This window comes from Curcuma longa, chromosome 17, assembly GCF_044706935.1.
Source record: "Curcuma longa cultivar G26 ecotype Majalengka, Jawa Barat chromosome 17, ITB_CL_G26_1.1, whole genome shotgun sequence".
Taxonomy (NCBI): domain Eukaryota; kingdom Viridiplantae; phylum Streptophyta; class Magnoliopsida; order Zingiberales; family Zingiberaceae; genus Curcuma; species Curcuma longa.
The window spans coordinates 8,918,326-8,940,535 of record NC_133877.1 but is presented as its reverse complement, the minus strand read 5'-3'; the positions used below and the strand labels follow the sequence as shown (position 1 = coordinate 8,940,535).

General features: G+C 35.2%; 1 protein-coding gene across 1 annotated transcript; it reads left to right on the top strand.

Moving 5' to 3' along the window:
* The first annotated feature begins 1,826 nt into the window (after positions 1-1,826).
* Positions 1,827-21,552, top strand: LOC141811878 (uncharacterized). The gene is made up of 19 exons (XM_074699950.1): positions 1,827-1,840; positions 4,771-4,945; positions 5,027-5,069; positions 6,535-6,656; positions 8,731-8,790; positions 14,260-14,404; positions 14,665-14,756; positions 15,009-15,102; positions 15,215-15,659; positions 15,782-15,924; positions 16,077-16,408; positions 16,700-16,864; positions 18,609-18,899; positions 18,990-19,170; positions 19,255-19,430; positions 19,505-19,549; positions 19,615-19,706; positions 21,232-21,322; positions 21,393-21,552. Exons 1-19 carry the CDS (start codon positions 1,827-1,829, stop codon positions 21,486-21,488), a joined length of 2,802 nt encoding a protein of 933 aa, XP_074556051.1. The 3' UTR covers positions 21,489-21,552.
* Positions 21,553-22,210: the final 658 nt, after the last annotated feature.

Genomic DNA, 22,210 nt, shown 5'->3' with positions numbered 1-22,210 from the left:
AATATTAATCAGCAGAAGAAGACGTCAACTGAGAACCAGAACCCCTCTAACTCAGGAGGTCAGAACCGCAAAGATAAAAAGAAATGGAACAATTCTAAAGACGGTTCATCGAATAAAAAGCCTAAGTACACCCTGTGTGCAAAGTGTGGAAGACCGCATCATGGAGAATGTCGTATGGGTACGAATAAGTGTTTTACATGTGGAGTGGAAGGGCATAAGGCTCAAGCCTGCCCTAATAAATTCCAAGCATCATCTCAGCAGCCTCAGCAGCAAATGCAATATCAGAAGGCACCTGCCCAACTGCATTATATGCAAGCTGCACTGGAAGGACCTCATATAAGTCAAGGAAGGTTAGAGGCTCCTCCAGTTACGACAAATGCTAGGGTTTTCTCGCTTACCAAGGAGGATGTGGCGAATACTTCAACCGTTGTCACAGGTCAGATATTTATTTACAGTCAGTATCCTACTGTATTATTTGATACTGAGGCAATGTATTCGTTCATTTTCATGCCATATGCGAAGAAAATAGGCATACCCCCACAAGTCGTAAATATTAGATTCTTACCAATTCCCCTATGACCGCATGCTTATGATATGCTTATGATATTATGATGTGCATGCTTATGATTCATGGCCACTAGGACATGACTATGTTATGTGTGGTTCATGAATGATGAAATGTTATGCTTAAGGAACATGCTTAAGGTACATGATTATGTTTCCTGTCATTAGGACATATCTAGGTTATGCATGACCTATGAATGGATGAAATGCCTAGGAGATGCCACCCTAAGATTTAGCACTCTTCAGTGATATAAAACAAAGGAAATGGATATGCCACCCTAAAGCTTTAGGTTGCAAGTTCAAGAGGACCTAAGAAATGGAAATCGATCTAGTTTGATACTAGATCGAGAAGACAAAAAGGCTAAAGAATAAAGCGATGCCATTAGTGAAGGTCCTGTGGCGAAGACAATAGTTCGAAGAAATCACTTAAGAATGCGAGAACAATGGGAATCAATGGTACTAAAGTTATTCTAAAGTTCGAGGATGAACTTTTTATAAGGAGGGGGGAATTGTAACACCCGGCAAAATCCCTATTCATTCCTATATGGGGCTCACATGGAATTTGAATGGGGTATGGAAGCTTAATGGGCTCCGTGTATAAAAAGAAAGCATAACTCTTATCTTAGGGTTCATTCTAAAGGCTTTGAAAAATAAAAAAAAGATGGAGGTGCCAAGGATTGAACCTTGGACCTAGGAATGTGCAAGCCTTAGAGATGCATGTGATAACCATGAGCCCTAGCAAGGGTGTGCTGATAGAAGATAAAGGAAATGTTAGTTGTAGGTTAAGGCATGTGAAAGGAAAGGAAAAAAAAGGCGCCGAAGGATGTGAAGAGGCGTAGGTGAAATAAAATACCTGCGTTAAACGTTATTGAACCTTAATGCTTATGCCTTAATGCTCTACGTTACTGACCTTAAGGCTATAAATAAAGGACAACGGAGGAGTAGTTGAAGGTTATTCTTCTCTTCTTCACTGGAGGTTGTCTTCTTCTTGTTCTTTCTCCCAGTTGCCGAAGAAGGTTCTGGAGGAGTTGAGGCTGAAGATCTTCTTCACACAGAGGTTTAGAGGTTTATCTTTCTCGTTAGCACAAGCACTGTAAGTATCCCCTCACTGCAACATAATAGTAACGTTTGTAGGTATGAGCTATGTGTTTGATTTGTAGTTTAACATGTATGAACTTTATGTTATGTATGAAATAGAGGTTTTACAGCATGTTTTAAACCAGCTATGTTCCTATATGATATATGATAATGTCTAAGAATAAATGTCTTTCATGTGGTTAAAACCTAGGGTTGCATCATGTTTAGGTTTCGGCAAAGTTAGGGTTTTAAAGATATACTTGTAGCATAGGTTTCATGCTTGTGATGTTAAGTTAAGTAGGGTTAATAAGTTGTTAATCGATATCTGGATCGATTAGGGAAGCTTGTAATCGATCACTGGATCGATTACAAGGATGTGTAATCGATCATTCGATCGATTATTAGGTTTAAAGAGGAAAACATTTACGTAAACTAATCGACCACTGGATCGATTAAGGGAGCGTAATCGATCCCCTGATCGATTACCAAGCTTCTGAGAAATGGGTTACGACAGTTAGTCGATCTCCTGATCGATTAAGGGGGAGCGTAATCGATCCCTCGATCGATTACAGAGCCTTCTGTGGAAAAAAAAATGATGACTTCTAATCGATCGTCTGATCGATTACAAGGATACCTAATCGATCATCTGATCGATTAAGCCTTCTAGATTGGTCGGTTTAAGGTTCATGTAGTTAAACCTTATGTTGCATGTTTACAAAGTTCGTTGCCAAACTTAGATTAGGGCTTAAATGATATTCTGAATGTAAACAATGATATCAAAGTTTATGTTTAAGGTTAAGAACCTAAGAACCCTAAGAAGACTTTGATCCTAAGAGATTAGGGTTTAGTTGGGTTAGGGTTTCAAGTATAATTAGTAATGGTTAGTTTGTATTCAAACATGTTCAAATGGAATGAAATGATATACCATGGGTTTAGAATCTATGAATGTTCGACCACCTTAAGGGAAGGTTAGGGTTTGATCGAATTAGAATGATGTTAACCATAATGTTATGTCTTATCTCATGCCAAGGCTTAATAATGAGATCATGATATGATGTAACATGCTATATGAAATGAAAAGATGATGAATGTTCATTAAGCTATGATAAAGACCAAGGTCTTTTAAATGAAATGAAAGGAACATTCATGATGAAAATGAAATAGAAAGCATGTACATTATTATTTTACTTTAATGCATGGCTGGTACCCGACTTCCAAGGTTGTCGTTAAACAAATCCAGGTGACCAATTCCAAGGTCTTGGGCCTGGTAAGACCAAGGTCTTTAACCTCGTAGGACTGGTGGCTCGCTACCCCAGTTGCTATTAGGGAGCGCGCTTTGGTACCAAGCCGGGGATCCCAATCAATGATGATGATGATTATGTTGATCTATTATGATATTATGTTTTAAAAGGCATTTTCATCATTTGTATGTTTATGATTTTAAATGCTAAGGATGAAAGATTAATGTTTATGTGCTTTATGAAATGCTTAAATGTCTCCATGCTTATATAGTTATGAAATGTTATGTTTTATGTGACATGTGGATTTTGTGAGTAGGAAAGGAGCTTACTAAGCCTTGCGCTTATAGATACTTTCTTATGTTGCAGATCCATCTAGCAGTCACTAAACAAAGGAAAGCAGCAGGAAAAGGCTGATGAAGATGTGTGTGGTGGTGACTTGGCAGAGTCCCGGCAATATGAATTTTATATTTGCATGCTGAATGTCTGAATTATCTTTATGTTGAATGTTGTTGCTAAGATGTTTTTAATATCAACTTAATAGCTAGACAATAGATGCATAATATATGTTTATTTATCACATATGAAACCACTGCCATGTTATGTTTTATGTTTTTTTTTCCGCTGCGAAGTTTCGTGGTTTTTCGTATGTGGTATAAGATAAATGAATGAAAGAGTAACTGTGGCGTCCGTCTAGGCCCACGTAAGGGCGGGCGTTACATTTAAATTTTTTTCATACTTTATCTAGTTGTTCGTTTATAAAGAGAAAGTGTATGTATAAAGTTTCAATATTTTTTCATTATAGGAAAATTTTAAATATAGCCTCACCTAGGAACAAGGGTCTGAACTATATTGCAATTCAGGATCAAATCTTACTTTCAATCGATCATGAGTTGGTTTGACGAAGTTGAGATAATGTCTATCTCCGTTATAGTTAATTGAAATTTCTCGATTTACTTTTTTATATATGATTTTGAAATCGATCATATGGGATCGCTGAGGTGGCAGATTTTATTTTTTTACTAAGTCATGAGTTGGTTACGGAGTTTATGATTTAGGAGTTTGTGCAAAAGAGGATAGAAATGAGCTGTTGATGAATTCTAAAGCTATTCACGAATTATTTGATAATAAGTAAATGAACAAAAAAAAAATTTCATGACTCTCCCTGTCTCATTCATTCTTTTTTTTTTCTTTCATTTCATTGAATAAAGAGGCATATTAAAATACTGACCCGATTGGCTTCCCGCTCAGGCGCACCTGAAAAGAGGGCACACAAGGAGCGAGAGGCGGCCGTAGAGATGGCGACGACATCCATTGATTACATCCAAATATCCATAACATACAAAGATTCATAACAACATCGCCACAATCCATAATCAAGTTTTGTTTTCTTGGCAATCAAGTGACTCATCTTTGCAATCAAGTCACTCATCGGGGTCATCCTGACCCCGCCAGCTGCTCGAGGACGATGGGGACGGTGAAGCTCGGAATTGACATACTCGCCTCAGGCTCTGTTCCACCTCCCACTCGCTAAGCATCACATCAGCTTGCCGCGCTCCCATCGTACCCTCAGCCATGTTTTGTTGAAGCTGATGGGTGTGTCTATGTGTCTCCGCAATTTCCCGTTACAATCTTTGTACTTTGCTGGTAGCTCTGGTCAATTCTTGTTCCAGCAGCCATATTCATTTGTTTGCCACATTGCGCTCTTGTTCTCGCGCCAAGGACTCATCACGAAATTGGGCAGCCCTCTGAGCCCAAGTTCTAGCTTCTTCCTCAGCCTCTTCCTTCTCTTGGATCAATTATTTCAATCGTTGAAGCAGAGCAACATGATCCATAACTTTGAGAATATTCAATAACAGAGGAACAAGGATATGAGGGATACAGATGTGAGGAGAGGGACGACCTTTGCTGGGGCGAACGTCTTTCTTTCTCGAAGCCTCGTCCCCCCGGATGTGTTCGATGCTTTGCATGACGCCCTCAAGCTCAACGGCGCTACCGTCTTCCTCTGCAGCGACCCCTCCCGCACCGCCGCCAACGACTACCACGTCATTGCCTCCTCTAACCACGTCAGTCTTCTCGCCGTCTACCCTCCGTCTTCGGTTTATGCTACTCCCAATGTGTATTAATCCTTTCCCTCTTGATTGCAGGAGAAGTTCGAGAATCTCCGCGCCAAGGGTTGCAATCTGCTCGGTACCTCCCTCACTCACAATTTTTGTTTCAGTTAGTCGTTTTATTTCGTGCTCTGGCTCGTGATTTTGGGTGTTTGATCCCACTAAGATCGTCAAGAAAGTAAGGATTGACTACTTCCTGCAATGGGAAAATTTCCCCCTAAAATTGTAGAATTTAACTCACCTGTTTTCCTCCCCATAAAGTGCCTTGATTTTGTGAACTGATGGTCAATTACTTTGAATTAGTACTTGCGAAATTGTCATATCTTTAATACTGTGTTCACATAAACAATATGATAAAGAAAGGAGAAGAGGTAAAGTTGAAACACTAATCAGTTTCTCTTATTTACGTAGAAGTAAGTAAATAGGGGATAAAAATTTATTTCCATCGGATTTCTTTATTTAATTTTTGCCCAAGTTGAACAAAAGATGGAGTCTAATGAGTTAAAGCATCTGATTAACAACAATAAGTGATGCTGTTTTTTTCTTTTTGGATCCATCCAAGCTAACAAGATGACTATAATAGAGTGGATGTAAGCTAACATATTTCATTTGTTTTTTTCCTTAAACTATAGCATCTTGGTCTTACTTCCTCCCCTCCAAGTAAGCACTGTATAGAAAGATTTTGCATTAGAGGCGTGACTAGAAGCAATAACTGGTAACCTGTTGGATTTTTTTTTCCGATCAACCCAATTTATCTTGGGCGGACCAAGATTAAACTGAGTGCCTAAAGAAGGTTGAAATGAGCAAGTATAGACATTTTGAATTGTTTTCTCCTTTTTCTCTTTATGTAGTCGATTAAACTTGCTAGCTACAGTGTGGTAAGATAATACTGTCATGCATCACATGGTTTATTCTTGTTGTTCTATGATACTTTTATACAGTATTGGTGGTTGAGTGCCGGCATCTTTAGATACAACAGTTATGTTCAGGATCTTTAGAATGGCTGAAATTTGGGGAACATGTTTCACCTTTGGTTTCTACATATGTAAACTTGTTTCTCAGGCTATTGGGGCTATTCAAAGTAATATACCATGTTTCCTTTGAGTATTAACTAATATTTGTTATCTTTTTCTTGATTTTCCTTTTGGGCATACAAAACAATGAAGATTCAGCAAAACATGCGGACAAAAAAAAATTGATCTGTTCTGGTACTTTGCTAAAGACAATACTAATTAGTGAATACTTGGTACATGAATATATTTATACTTCTTTTCATATCCAGAACTGTGAAATTTAGACTCATATGACAAACCAAGGATTTGAGAGAACCACTAAGGAAATACCACATGTAAAGGCATAGTTACTCCACAATTTAGACAGAAATGGGGTAATTCCTAACCACTTTTCTTTTTCTTCAAATGTTTGATCGACCATTATTATCCTCATAAGTCCCAAATAATTTTAGTGGTTGGAAAAATTTATGCATCTTCATTGAGACTGATAATACAATTCTAATCCTGCTATCATTGTGATGCTTTTGGCAGGACCACAATGCATTCTATCCTGTGCCAAAGAATATAGGAATTTGCCCAAACAAGGTTACACCTGTTGCCTTGCCATGGATGGGGTCAAAATTCTTGCTTCTGGATTCGACAAGGATGAAAAGGTATCTTTGGTTTGCATCTTCCCTTCATCCTTTCTCCTCCTTTGTGATTATTAATATACTACCAACTTCGATGTGATCTTGAAGGATCTCAATTTCTTCTAAAACATGTTCTTTTCACATTTCTTTTCAATGATCAATTGACTATTGAGTTACTATTTTAAGTTTGTGTGTGTCCTTATTTTTCTCTCTTGAGATAGGTGAGCTAAGTAGGATTTCTTAATTCTTTATCATGCCTTATATAATTGATGTTTTTCCTTCTAAAAACATGAATGAGAAAATTTGTAAACCTTCAATTCTACACATGTAAACGAGAAGACATGATTAATATTGCTTGGAAGGACATTCAACTTTCAGTGCCACATTCCTGATCTGATATGAGCAGGGGTCCCTCAGTGGCATGTCAATTTTCTGCATCTTTTACTATGTCAATTCCAAGACACTGCAAAAGCTCATTTGTTCTCTAAATATGTAGACAGAAACAAACTTACAAGCTCAACAAATCAATGTAAAAAGAAGAAAAACCATAGGTGTAAATTTCATATGATATCCAAACAACAGTAAGAAACATAAATGATGAATTTTCAGAAAACCATATTTCCATAAATTTCCATGGGAAGAGCTCGGGAAATTTGTAAAATCTTCCTCATCAGGTCTGGAATGCCTAATTTTGAAAATTTCCAAGTGACTAATTTACAAAATTCTGACTGTACAGATGGTGCAAAAATCCAGAAATAATAACTTCAAATATACAATAAATAAATCCTTTATTATAACAAGAAAATCACCAAAATCCTGGATTAGAATATTAAGTCACACTATGTGTTGAATTGATGAACATCACAAGAAAATATGTTACAAAAATAAACATCCATGATAAGATATGATGACTATTGTCTTACACTTTGCCGGAACAAACTTCCTAGGGAAAACACTGATTAATAGGGAAATAACAATTAATCTAGACATCACCATGATAAAATGAGAAATATTTATATACAAATTACAAAACCATAATGGAAATGAAATAATAAAATATTACGGGCACTATCTCAAAAAATGTAAATAAATAAAATATGAATTAATTGATTAAGTTTTACTAGTGATATGTTTCAGCTCAATGGAGACAGAAGATCCCTCTAGCCAACCTTAGATAGTTGGACAAATGAGACTTGATGACCATGGTGCGGATGACTAACTCATCAAAATTGCATCAGAAAATAAAGAGTGACTCCTATACTTACAGATATTGCATCAATGTGAACATTAGGAAGATGTGCTAAGGAGGAATTGTGACAATTTGATGAGTAAATATATGCATTATTAGATTATGCACCAATATCCACCTACCACCAAATGTGCAACCATATCAATGCCAATATCACCCCACCTACCACTTGAATATGATTACAGTATAATCCACCCCTGTTTTCTATTTTCCAAGCCACCAAATACATTGTACAACACCTAGACAATTGCCTGATGAGCAAACAAAATAACATTCAACAAAGAATAACACTTCCACCATACACGCCATAGAATCCACATTAACCTGAAACTATACTGAACAACTTTCTAAGTTACCATGATTAAGCCTTCAAATATTTACAACTAGGTCCCTGGAGTTTAGAACTAGGTCATTTACTAACCCAAATATACCCTTGGACCTCACAGGTAGAACCCTACACCCTTCCACTGGGTCCAAGATTCACAATCAAGTCCTCCATCCCTATAAATAGTCCCTCTGACCTCACTGCACATCTGAGCAATGAAATTGATAAATGATATAAAATTAGGAAAATCTCGGATACAACATTCCATGTATCATGCAGCTCTTGACTGGACTGGTATATTTACATTGGATTGTGCCGATCTTGTGTACTGAACTTCCAAATTTCTGTCACTAAAACTATACCAGGTTATAATGCTTACAATCTAGCTGAACAGCATATCCTCTCTCTCTCCCCTTTTCTTTTTAGATTAAGTATTACTGTGGATTTACTATATATATTCCAAGTTTCTAAGAGTATTTGTTATACATTATCACGTAGCATTATCTTACTATTTGTTTCATCAGATGCAGATTGAGCAGCTAGTAACTGTCATAGTAAAGAATGTATTGGCTGCTAAGTACAAAGTATGCTCTAAAATCACATTTACTTCTTTAATAGTTTTATTTGATATATGAAAATTGATCTTTTTTGTTCAGGTTTTGCCACTGCTCTTTTCTTTTCTTTTCGTTTTCTTTATGCTCATTCGCACTGCCATAAAATTTGTTAGTTGTTTGCATTAGGTTATTTAATTGTTTATTCAGTAGCCATTCAATAGTGTTTTTTATGCTGGAATCAATATTCCAGTGTCATTTTCTCCATGTTGCTCCTCTAGCATGGTTTGGATTATAAGCATGATCATGTGTATGCTGTGTTCCTCCCTCATAACTGTCTGATTTTTTTTTTCACTTAAAACAAGAGTCATTTAGTAAAGGAATATTTTGCCACTCTCCTAGGTAAGTGGGATGAATCAACTATATATTATTCAGTCGCCATGGATCCCCAATTTTTAAGCTGTTAACATGAAGAACTTACAAGTGGTACAATTCCTGTCCTACCTAGATAATTCACACAATGCTTTACTCTAGCAGTACATATAGATGCCACAATAACATCTCTGTTAAATGCTTTGGATTGAGTGTTTTGCACTACTAATGCATCCTTAACTATTGTCTACTAGTCTCCATCTGAAGTAGTAGCTCTTGCTGCTACACAAGGTCACGGAGGTGGAGATCATGATGCGGATGTAGTTCATATCCATCTTATGTTCACTATGGTTACACTGACTAGCATTAAAGTTACAATTGGGATAAGTTTGGATAATCAATTATTGCATAGGTTGCTACACAAGATAACATAATCTTTTGACTCTGCACTAGACATTGTTCCAAAACTACTTTTGTTCATCTATGTTCATTATAACTACCACCATTTCCACTATCGTTTTTATGGTAAAATCTAGCAGTGACAATTGGGTTCGGTTGCTTGCGACCTGATTCGGCTATGTTGTATCTATGTAACTTGATAAGTTCTAGGTTATATGGGGCTTGCCTTGGGTAGCACAACCCAGTCCTAGGCTGTGTCGAGCCCAGCTTCGAGCCTTGTCCAGCTTAACTTCGATACTTAAAAAATATGAAAAAAATTTAAAAAAGAAAAAGAAAAATAGAAAATATCTAAAAAATAAAAAAACATAATATATATATTTATTTATTTTATAAAAATATTTCTAGATTTTTTATTTTCTAATTTTCTTATTTTAAAATTTTAAATACTTATTATTATTATTTTATTTTTTGAAAAATACATAAATAGGCTTATGGATTAGGCATCACTCAACTAGGCTAGTGCCTGTGATGGGCGGTCGACTCTAAAGTCATGATCTGTGGCTAGCATAACTGTGATAGATCGGGCTTTGCGTGACACACCACAAAAATGGACTAATTGGGCCTAGGTTGTGCTCGGCCCTATCAGTCCTTATATTGTCAATGAATGTTTACTAAGATATTAAAAAACATATGCAAGCCACAAATTACTACACAATGCATATGCAGGGGTATATGTAGGCGCACATGTAGTGCCTCTTTCTTTTTTGGAAATTATAATAATATTAATGATGTACAATATCTTGTGTGAAAAAATTATGTGTCATGTAATTTGTTGAATTAATTAACTAGTAATCAATATTCGACAATATTTGGGAAAATTATAAGCGTTGTTCCTAAAATAACCCCCTTTACTTTTATATATTACTTCATTACCATTTATTTCTACATCCCTAAGCTTGGTATGTTGACATTTAAGTTATATTTATTTGCGAGTGGGTTTATTGCTAAACATTCTCCCTCAAGTTGGCCCAGTGATATTGTAAAACCCAACTTGCTACAAATGTATCAAAGTCTAAGACCTTAAAGCTTTATTAAACAAACTTGCTAATTGCTCCTTGGAACTAATAAATGAGGTGATGTTTTAGTGATAACTATTCTCTATATGCTTATTGATACAATGGTTTTAAAGAAATGTGGACAACCATGTAACTATAGCTTAATAAACTTTATAGGAACATTTTCTAATTCAATTATTAATTGTTGGAGCCTGATAAACTTAAATGCAGCTAGAGTGATAGCTTTATATTCTTTCTTTTCTCCTGACTTAGTAACAACTATTTCCTGCTTGCTCTTTCAAGGTATCATATTGCCTTAAATGAACATAGTAGGTTGATGTAGATAGTTTGGATAGGATATCCATAGAAGACACAAGGGCAGGCTGGGGTGAGCCCTTGCTTCCTATAAAGCTTTCATTACAAATATACATTAACTAAAATTTATTATTATCCTGTTGATAGTATTTGCGTCCCTTGATTAATATCAGAAAAAGATAATTAATTCGTTCCGCCACCCTAACGGCCCTAACGGCCGGCCGCACGACCATAGATAAATTGAGAAATTGCAGTTGGCCATTCCTAACTCATAAATCATGTGTTTACAACAAGTGTGCCTAATTTGCATCAATATATCTGCAATTTGAATAGGACCATAGTAACTTTTGTTGAAGCAATTTTTTATATATCACAGAATCTTTAGAGTCGTGTCTAATGCGTGCCTAACAAGCCTCAAGGAATTGATTGATCACACTTGCATACGTAATAACTTCCTTGTCTTGGCATCAATTTCACATTCTAATCCAAGTGAGCGTCAATTGGTTTTGCTCTTAGCTTTTCGGCCTCATATTAATCACATAATTTAGTTGAGAGGTATAAAAATCTAATGTGAAAAAAACTTCACTCAATTTCTTTTTCAATATTAACTCCAAATCTCAAGTGCACTTAATGGAACCCTAACATATCTATTTCACTCTGGTCTTACGAAATCATGTTATTGTCATAGACTTTATTCCCTTGTATCTTAAGTTTAATGGAGAGTCAAGGAAGAAGATAATATCAAGTCATGAAGATCATGATGTTGGGTTCCGATGTGAAAATAAATACAAGCACAGTGGAAAAAGAACCCATCAAAGATCCATGTGAATTCTAATTAGTCGTTTGTATAGAAAGATACCTTTTGATGCATAAAACTTTTGTGGATTTGGAGAGAGTGTAGTTGATTTGAGCGCGATTAATATGTTCACGCCTTTATGGTATCCACACGAGCACAACCGCCGCTCGTTTCACGAGTATGATAGGAGAATCACGTAACCCACACTGTAGTGCTTGCTACTATTTAAAGTTGAGATCGAACCCTAACTTTTATCATATAATATCATATTTGAAATTACTCAACCTCCAAGTCTCATCTAATAAGACATTATTTTCGTGTATATCCAAAATGCAAACGAAAATACAAACATGGATATTAAATCGTGGACTTTATTTGGTTTGGATTTATTTGAAAAACTCAAACCCATATTAGATTAATCCATTAATCTAAACCCATATTAGATTAACCTATTAATCCAATATGTTTAAAATCCAATTAGATTAACCCATTAATCCAACAAGTTTAGGATCCAAAATAATAAGCCCACTTTATTTTAGTCATACTAAAATAAAACTCTAAAATTGATACGCTCTTTGTGTGTGACCCAATAGGTTCTCATAATATTGGTGGTGACTTTAAAATCTTATTTTAAAGATACAAGCAATGAGTGTCATCTGCTAATACATCATGACTATCCAAGTGACGAGAATATCATAGATTCAACCTAACCTGTATGTGACTATTATTATATAACTTAGTCCTTTTGTCCATGATATTTAAATTGATTTACGAGGTATAGATAGTGTCATCTTCTCATCAATCTATGTGTTTCTTGATCTCTTACTCCAAATAAGCTCAATATCTTATATTGACTTACTTGAGCATGACCATGCATTTTAATAGTCCTATTTAATCAAGAGGTTCATAGACATTACTTCCGTTATATGAAAGGGATAAATTTCATCTACATCACTGACATCTTTCCGTGTAACTTATTGCATACCCAGTGAATAACTTTATAATCAACTTGTTATAGGTAATGTTTGTGGATATTAAAGTATACAACTTCTTATGTAAGGAACCGTAGTAACTTCAAGTTAGAGGACTATTTATATCAATAGTCACTATGAGAATATTTATGACGCTCATATAACAATCTATGAAACATTCTCATAGCGGATCATCTAGGACATATTGTATAATATATATCGATGTATTAACTTTATCTCATATCCATGACTTATGAGATTAAGTCACCAATTAACCTATATACTAGTCTTAATGCACTAATATTGCCCTTGTATATTGGTACTTGATTAGGGATAATTAAGAATAATGTCTATAGTCTTTCACAATTAATTTAAATAATTGATATGTTATAGAACTGAACCTACCACTCTAGGTCATTATTATATATGTTCAAATTTGCACAGATTTTAAAGTAAACATAAAATGTTGCCATATTAAAATATGATATGAAAGTCCCAAATCAATCATCTCATTATTGACTGTTAGGGTTGACACTAACATATGACCAACTTAATCCTTCGAAGATCTCTCCCTTAAAGATTGTTATGAACTGTAAATTCCTTAAGGATCAACTTGGGAGCATCTTTAAGTTTCTCCATTTGCATTATATCTTCATCTTCATTATCATCAAGTGTCTTAATTTTACTTTTTTTAGTCTTATTTTTCTTTTGTAAGTTCTTTTTCTAATTTATAGAATAAGTTTGACATGGATAATATCTTTAATCCAACTTGAGATTGAGTGTTAAGAGTTGTCTATTGTAGTTGAGGTTAGTCCACATTTGGTGTTTAAATTATATGGTATCATGCTGCTGCTTTATATAAATTATTTTCATGGTTCTCCTTTGTATAATAACAAGTTTTCATCCCTGTCATCTGACTTTATCCAACTAACTCCAGTCATCCATCCTGGGCAAGTGTTAAATATATAAAATTGTAAATGTGTGTCCTCCCTAACAAGATTTGCTTTTATTTCAACTTTCTTTTCTCTTTATGTTCATCCAAAGTGGAAAGTGGAAGAAGCACTTTGCTTCTCTCCAATTTACTGTCCACTAAATAACAAGAAAAAAAGCATCTTTGTTTTCTTGTCTTCTGTATCTCCATCCCTTATCTAGTTTTATTTCCCAATTTTCTATCATCCTTACCAAGTAAATAGGGTCCTAGTTTTAGTCCACAGGTTTTTTTTACTCTGAATATTACCTGTGGTAATATCCACCATAATCTAGACTGGTTATTAGCAAGAACAAGAGCTCTCCTTGCACATTACATTAGACATAAACTAAGAAAAATTTAATTGTTCATGATGTTCTTATTATGCAAATACTAAGAAGGTAATGCTGCTATGTATTGATTTATAGTTAAAATATTTGTTCTAATTGATTAGTAAGTTCTCATTTTCCACTTAGCTTTTATAAGATATTAAATATTACAAGTTTGTATGTTCCTAGAGTAGCTTTTCCCCCCACTTCTTATTTTGTTTTGATTGTATATATTAATCTGTATCTGAATTCATTTGATATTGCATACAATGGACTTTATGATTTGAATGTCTTCTAGTGGGCCTTAAACATCCTTAAGAAGCCTATTGTCACAATGAGCTGGTTAAGGCAATGCTGGACCGAGCATCGTGTTGTGCCACAAGAGGCTTATAGGATTCTTCCTTTCAGTGGTTTGACTATCTGCGTAACAAGAATTCCTGCAGGTATGCCTGTCAAAAATCTTATCTATTAAGACAGCAACCTAGTCTAGTTATAAATTAGGAAAACAAGTAATAATTAATTGTAGTCATGAAGTAATGGTTAATCATATTTTTCAGAACTATATCCTATGCCCAGATTTTTGACATAGGAAATCAGTTATCTTGAGCAATTAGTGTGCCTTCTTGATCCTCTTTTGCAGTAACTTCTAATTATTTCTCTCATAATAATTAGTAATCAAAGTATATATTGTCAAACTTGACAGATGAGAGAAAGGAGATGGAGAAGTTGATTATAGACAATGGTGGCTCCTATTCAGCTGATCTTACCAAAAAGTGCAGTCATTTAATTTCAGACATATCCTCTTTTCCTTTTTTTCTTTCACAAATCTATGTTTTTATATTTCAGCTGACATTTCAGTTGCTGTATATTGATTCTCAGTAGTACAAATAGAGTAAATTAGGTAAATTGCTGTCTATCCTGGATTGTTAGTCATGAGGTACCATGTTTATTTGTCTTTTGCAATATATGAAAAGCCCAGTCATAGTCAATTTTCTCTCTTATATTACTTTTGTTTGTGAGAAACATTAGATCCTTGACAGTAAATACTCTCCTCAAGGGGATAAGTACATGGTTGCACGACGATGGGGTCATATTCATATTGTTACCCGCAGATGGATTGATCAATCGATTGTGAGAAGAGGTACATCTGTGCAGGATTGAGATGTGATTTTCTTGGACACTGTATACCACTATCCTTATTTTAGTCTCTGAATGCATGCATCTTACTATTCTGTATATTTTTTTTTTTGTAGCTTGTCTAGATGAAGCTATGTACCCTGTTCAATTAAATTCTGTTTCTTGCAATGATATGAAAAGTTCTCAAAAGGAACGAAGATGCCAGGAGTTGAGTAATATGAACTCCCAAACGGTTTCACCACCAATGTTTGGGGATGTAGAAGCTACGCTGTCACAGAATGTAACTTCTTCATTTTCTGATGCTACTAAGGTGAATAATGAGGGGACTGATTCAGCAGTGATACTGGTGAAGGATGAAAAGAAGTTGGACACTTGTATCATTGATGACTTAGAGTCAGATGATTATGACCTTTATTTGTCAGATTGCAGAATTTCTCTTGTGGGTTTCTCTGAGGCTGAACTAAGCAAACTTTTAAATATGATAATTAAGGGTGGGGGCACTCGGCATATGTCACTTAGTGAGAAACTGACTCACATAATCATTGGTGAACCTTCAGATAGGCAAGTTTTTCTGTACCTTGCTTGACAATTAGAAAATTGCCTAATTCCATTTCCCATATTCCAAAAAATCAAAAGTTTCTGAATCATATTAGTGTTCCTCAAATATGATTGCTTATTTGTAGTGAAAAGAAAGAGGTAAGACGCGTAGCTGCTTGTGGCGTCATCAATGTGGTAAAAGCTACTTGGCTTGAGGAGTGTAATAAAACAAAGGAAGCACTCCCTATAAGCACAAGACACCTAGCATCTGAACTAATTTTTTCAAAAGGTTTTAGCTTCACATATATTCTTCTCTGATCTTCTGTGCAATTTCACATGAATGAAGCCTCTCATCTCACCATTCTTGATGTAGCTCTTTAATTGTTTGAAATCACATATTGACCTGAATTTTATTTTTCTACCTTTTACTTTGGATTGCAGATTCTTCATGCTATGCCACTGAGTCATCTACTGACTGTGCCAAGGTGGAAAATTTTGCTGCCATTCCTTCTGCATCAGCTAGTCATCATTCAGATAAATTCAGAGCAGAGTTATTTTCAGAGAAGAGAGCCAAAGATAATGTAAATGGAAGCCTTTCAAAAATAGCGATTAATGCTGAAATATCAAACCCATGTTCTGCTGGAAAAAGTTTGAGTCAGGAAATTCAGAAACATGGACCTTATTCCAGAAACTTGGGTACTCAAATTAGAGGACCATCAAACACTTTCAAAGGGAAAAGTTTCTGTTTCTCAAGTTCTTTTCCTCAAGAACGGGTTGGTCAATTTCTTAGCACATAGCTCTTGACCTGTCTTAAGTACATTCAGCACTTAGTGTATAGGATAGATATTTTTTATTTATTGCTTTTAACTGTTATTCCAGCAACACACCTTGCCATGTGTCTTTGATTTGTCTTCAATTGTATGCTATTTTGCTTGGATGATATATTATTGTTTCATATAATGTTGTTTTAATCAACATAATTTTACTGCAGTTGATGAGGTATCAGATTTGTCTGTAACATTTGATATTTCTCATCTTTGTGTTTGTTTCCTGTTTTTAACCAGAGGGCTGAGATTATTGAATGGGTCATGGAAGCAGGAGGTACCATGATAAATGATCAATCTAAGATGAATGCAAATTATATGATTGAGTGTCATGGTATCTTGCATGCTCCTGTTGATTGTTCTCAGATTGTGGTTTCAACTCACTGGATACGCTCTTGTTTGGAGGTAGATATCTTTATACACTGTATTATGAATGCAATGTTTGATATTCAATTGCATAATTTATTATTTATGCTATGCTATTGCTTTTCATTGATAACTGCTGTCTAGTAATAGACTATGCTTAAGTGGATACAATTATTTTCTTTTTCTTAGCTGTCATGCAAGTTTTAGGACATAGCTACCTATGGCATGTGGTGTTCCTGTTACTGCTGTTATTGGTTTGTGCATCTCTACCATTGGTACTTATTATCTAGCTTTTTACTAAAGTAAAGAAGTTAATTTTACTAGTTCAAAGGTATAACATAGAGTGCCAATAATATTATTTTGATAGTGAATCTTCAATGTTCTTAAACAAGCTGAACTTTAGGAGGTAGAGACACAAGTTACACTATTCCACTTGAAAGTAAGGAAAATATTGCCTTGGCTATTGCTTACAATGCAATTTTGTAGAAAATAAAAGGGTGCCCCTAATTATCCATATCGTTAAAAGGACACCTCTCTTTTAAAAAATTATAAAAATAGCATCCCACCCATAATTTGATATTCAAAATACCCCTTTATGCCCCACCTTAGAGCAACTTTGATCAAAGTTGCACTATTTTGGAGCAACTCTGACCAAACCTGCACCACTTTGGAGTAGCTTTGAGCAAAATTGCACCACCTTGAGCAGTTTTGATCAAAGCCACACCACTTTGTAGCAACTTTGACCAAAGTTCTTCCAAGGTGGAGCAACTTTGGTCAAAGTTGCACCACCTTAGAGTAGCTTTGACAAAAGTTGCTCCACCTTGGAGATGCACTATTCCAAGGGTGCGAGCAACTTTGGTCAAAGCAGCTCCAAAGTGGAGCATAAAAAGGTATTTCAGGTATCAAATTATAGGTGAAGCAATGTTTTGATAATTTTTGTAAGAGGGGTGCCCTTTTGACTATATGGATAATTAAGGACGCCCTTTTGATTTTCTATTATGCAGTTTTTGCAAGGGCTTCTTGGTAGGACATGAGAATAGTTATTGCAAAATCTTTGTGATTTATGACTTCAAAGGCAACTGTATCTGGCTTATACTAAAACTTGAATTTTGTTTTTATAAATAATTTGATTTTTCTCTAATGTTCTATATCTCTTTCAAGTTTATATTGTGGACTTCTAATTTGTTACTCGAAAAAAAAGGACAGCCTGGTGCACAAAGCTCTTGCTAATGCAGGGTCCCGGGAAAGAGTCGGATCACATTGGGTCTATTGTATGCAACTTTACTTTGCATTGCAAGAGGTTGTTTCCGCGACTCGAATCCGTGACCACAAGGTTACACGGCAACAACTTTATCGTTGCACCAATGCTCTTCAATTTGCTACTCAATAAGTTCTTTTTTAATATCTTTATGTTTATTTTGTTTTGATCAATTCTGATTGTGTTGGTAAGTTATTTTGGAGTATTTTGGATTTCTGTATATTGCTTTTATCTATGCTCATTGCAGTTTGAGTTCCTTATTCAGAATTTGTAATTTCTCATGTTGTACCTAAGTTGACATCCTTCCAAACAAATTTAGTAGTGGGTTGAATGAATTAGAAAGGATAGATGTTTGTTTTTATTTCTTTGAGTCATGCGAGCCATAAGACTGTAGTATTTACAAGTAAGCCAAATTTTGATTTCTTGCGTACCTGATTGATAGTTACTACTGTTTTTTATGTTGTATATCATTTTTCTTAAATGATGCTAAACAAGAGCATGTTTTGTGGAGTGGCATTGTTATAGGATGCTCACATCCAAGATGTTGGAAGCCATATTATCTACTCTCCATTGCGGTGTCACATTCCATTATCTGGATTTGAAGGCCTTCGATTTTGTGTCTCACAGTATGAAGAGAAAGAAAGACTTTTGTTAAGAAACTTGTGCTTTACGCTGGGGGCTAAATTTACTGAGAAATTGACTAAAAAAGTCACACATTTATTGTGTAAGTTTGCCACTGGACCAAAATATGAGGCTGCTTGTAGGTGGGGAATTCAATCCATCACTTTTGATTGGATTAAAGAGTGCATTTCTCAGGTTTAACTCTTTCATTTGAGTTGTGCATTTCTTCCATGAAGTACAAAACCATACTGTCTTTGAAACTTTTTTTTCCAAATCCTTTTGTAGGATATGATTATTAGTCTTGATACATTTCGGCCTAAACCTATAAGTGATGAGGATATGGAAGCAGGTTTATGCACTCTGAGTCAGTACCCTACACAGTCACAGACAGCTCAGATTGCTGGGATTCCATTTCAGCTGGTGAGTGAGTCTTTGGAGTCAAAAAAGAACACAACCAAAAGGGCAGGTGAATCTTATACAGAGTACAACAATTGTCCTTTATTTATTTTTCAGATTAAGAATATGGACGTTGCAGGATTCTCATATGAAGGCCTCTGCGAAAAGGATGTTAGAATCTGTAGGAAAAGTTTACGATTATCAGAATGTCGTAGGAATACTGATGCAACAAAGAAACATCGTATACCTGAAAATTCCTTGATTAGTAATGATGAAGCTGTTCCTGATGTTGCAGATGCTATTGAACATCTACTGGCTCAGTCACCAAATGTAATTATTTGCATATTTCCTTAAAGAACTGTATGTGTTACTGACCAAACTGATGCCTTTTTCCCTCGCTTAAGATCCAGGATGTGAGGTCACCTCTGCAATCTGGTTGTGGACAAGGAGTATCCTTTTTATCTGAATCATGGGTTTTATCCTTTCCACTTGATTTTTATTTTACCTTAACTAGCTGCAGATGTTTTCATCTGACCATTCTCTAATTCGCGAAGGTAATGAAAGTTCAAGCTCCACTTTTGGTGTTTCAAAACATTGGATGAGCAAGTAAGTTATAAATATTTTTCTTAGGAAGTTCAGAGCTAGGAAAATATTTACATTCAAAAGGATATTATTTCTCTGGAACATTGCTCCATGATTTTCCATGCAGCGAAGGCAATAATTGAAGATCTTAGAAAATGAGATAATTGTGCATTTAAGTGCTGAAAGAAATCTTAATGTGTCACTCACTGTCATGGATTTTGGAAGCACTTTTAAATCAGATACCAATTGATTGTCAATCATCTCCTCTTCGTCTCAAGACAAGGAGAGGGGAATAATGGTAGCAGTATGTGATATTATATGAGCTTATGTAGATGACATCTAATCTCAAATTGAAGTTGGCAAGTTAAGAATTGTTTGTTCATATTGGTGGTCTTTTTTCTTGGTCTCTGATCACGAGTTGTCTCTACACCACATAGGATGTAAGAAATTTCTCATTCAAGGCGGGAGTGACAAGGATAAACCCCTCCCAATAGTGTCATTATATGAATTCGAATCCTTGACCTTTAGTGAAAATTCTTTGAAACTAATTGCTTACCGCTAGGCATAGTTATTAAAGACACTCGCCTGCTTGTGCCTAGGCACAACCTGTGTGCCTTGTGAGAGGAGGAAGAAATCGGTCTTGAGGAAACCGATGAAGATTCAACTATACAAATTTGAAATATCTGGTGATGATGATGATAATAATATGATTGAGGAAGATGATGAAGATTTTGATGATTTAGATATTTGATTTTTTTAAAATTTGAATTATGCACATAACATATATATTTACTAGTAAATTTTATATTTACATTATTGTTTAATATTTTATGGACTATAATTTGGTTAGTGAAATAGTTTGATAGAAATTACCTATTATATTTAAATTGTAAAAATTTATACCCAGAGCGTCTTATTTCGGTAAGGCGTGCGCTTCACCTTGCGTTGTACGTCTCATATCCTATAGCACCTATACACTTTTGGACGTCTCACGCTTTAAATAACTATGCGCTAGACTAAACAATTGTTTATATATTGATGAAGCCTTTGCGACTATAATCATTACTCTTGCAGCAGATACTTCAATGGACATATACGTGCCATTTATTTCTTTTGGATAAAAGACAATTCAATTATTACTTATGGTCATCTAATGTGCTGTTTTTTATAATCAATGGTACGTCTATAATTTCTTGGTGTTCTGACAAATCTGCAGGACATCGTTTAACTGCATGTAGCTTTGTTATTCAATCAAGTTTCCAGTGATATGCATTACTACAGTTCGCCCATATGTAGTCTTTCAGGCAGATGAGAATTGAATACTTATTGCTGCATCCGTTTGCAGTTCTCTTATTCCATCTAGTTTGAACTATGGAATTTCTTTTGAAAATATACTAGTAGTCGTCTACACTCCATGTAAAATCCCATTTATGGTAATTAATATACCTTTTTGTGTTAGGGCAATATGATTGACTTGTCATATTTGGAAAGCACAATTATTAGTTTAATCGGCATCTCATTTTACCAACTGTTGTTGCCCTTCCTGTAGGACTGCTGATGTCATGGTTTCTGTTGCTTCGTCTCGTGAAAAAGTTAATGGCAATTATGATGCTTTTAGTGAGACACAAACGGATTCACAGGTGTGACATTAATCTTTGTTTAATCATCTTAAGACAAGTTTATTTTTATAAACCATGTTCTTGTATGTAGGTCGTTGTGTATGAAGAGGATCTATCAGGAAGACAGAAGATAATCGACAGAGTTCGATCACAGAGTATGAATTTGACTCCGGATCGATCAAATTAATTGTAATTTGTGTTTTGGGTATGCCAGCATTGTTGATTTTAAGTATTTCTTACAATACAAGAAATACTTGAGGGGTCACATTAACATTATTTTGGGGATGCCAGCATTGGTTCATGATGCACTTGCTAAATTTCCAAATTGTATTGGATAGTGTGACCTTATAATAGCATCGTCATCAAGATTATGATGGCAAAAATGTGCTGCATTTGACAATATCTAGCACCCGTGCATATGTTTGGATAGTGTTTCATTGTTTAGCTTGATGATGTTGAAGTCTTTCAAGTGTCCCAGAAATGTTGTTTGGATCAACCACGATGATGCTACTTTGTCCTTGATTCTGTTAGGATTTCATTGGTTGGATTAGACAATTGAGATAGTAGACCAGTTCTTTTCATTCTTGGACTCCTTCAGACCTAAAAGCAAAGCACATTTGATTGGTTAGATTTTGGAACTGGATTGGATTGGATTAAATTATGTCGAGATGAATGATTAATGATGGCAGGGTGATTCATCTTGGTTTTTGATCGTTGATGATCTGCTTTGAGCAAAATGTCCTTTAGTTACTATGAAGCACTTGTGTTTGAAAACGTCATGTTTTAATTTCAATCTTATGACATGAAAAGAAATGATGAATTTTAAGCTGTAGTCAAGCACTTGAGCTAAAGCTTGGCATGACATCTGCAAAATAATAGTTGTCCGTTTTCACAAACCTTAGTCTTGTG

What these genes read in the sequence shown, in the direction of transcription:
- LOC141811878 (XM_074699950.1), top strand. An exon ending in CAAGGGTTGCAATCTGCTCG is followed by an intron (nt 5,070 to 6,534) that starts GTACCTCCCTCA and finishes TGCTTTTGGCAG; the next exon opens with GACCACAATGCATTCTATCC. An exon ending in TATTGGCTGCTAAGTACAAA is followed by an intron (nt 8,791 to 14,259) that starts GTATGCTCTAAA and finishes AATGTCTTCTAG; the next exon opens with TGGGCCTTAAACATCCTTAA.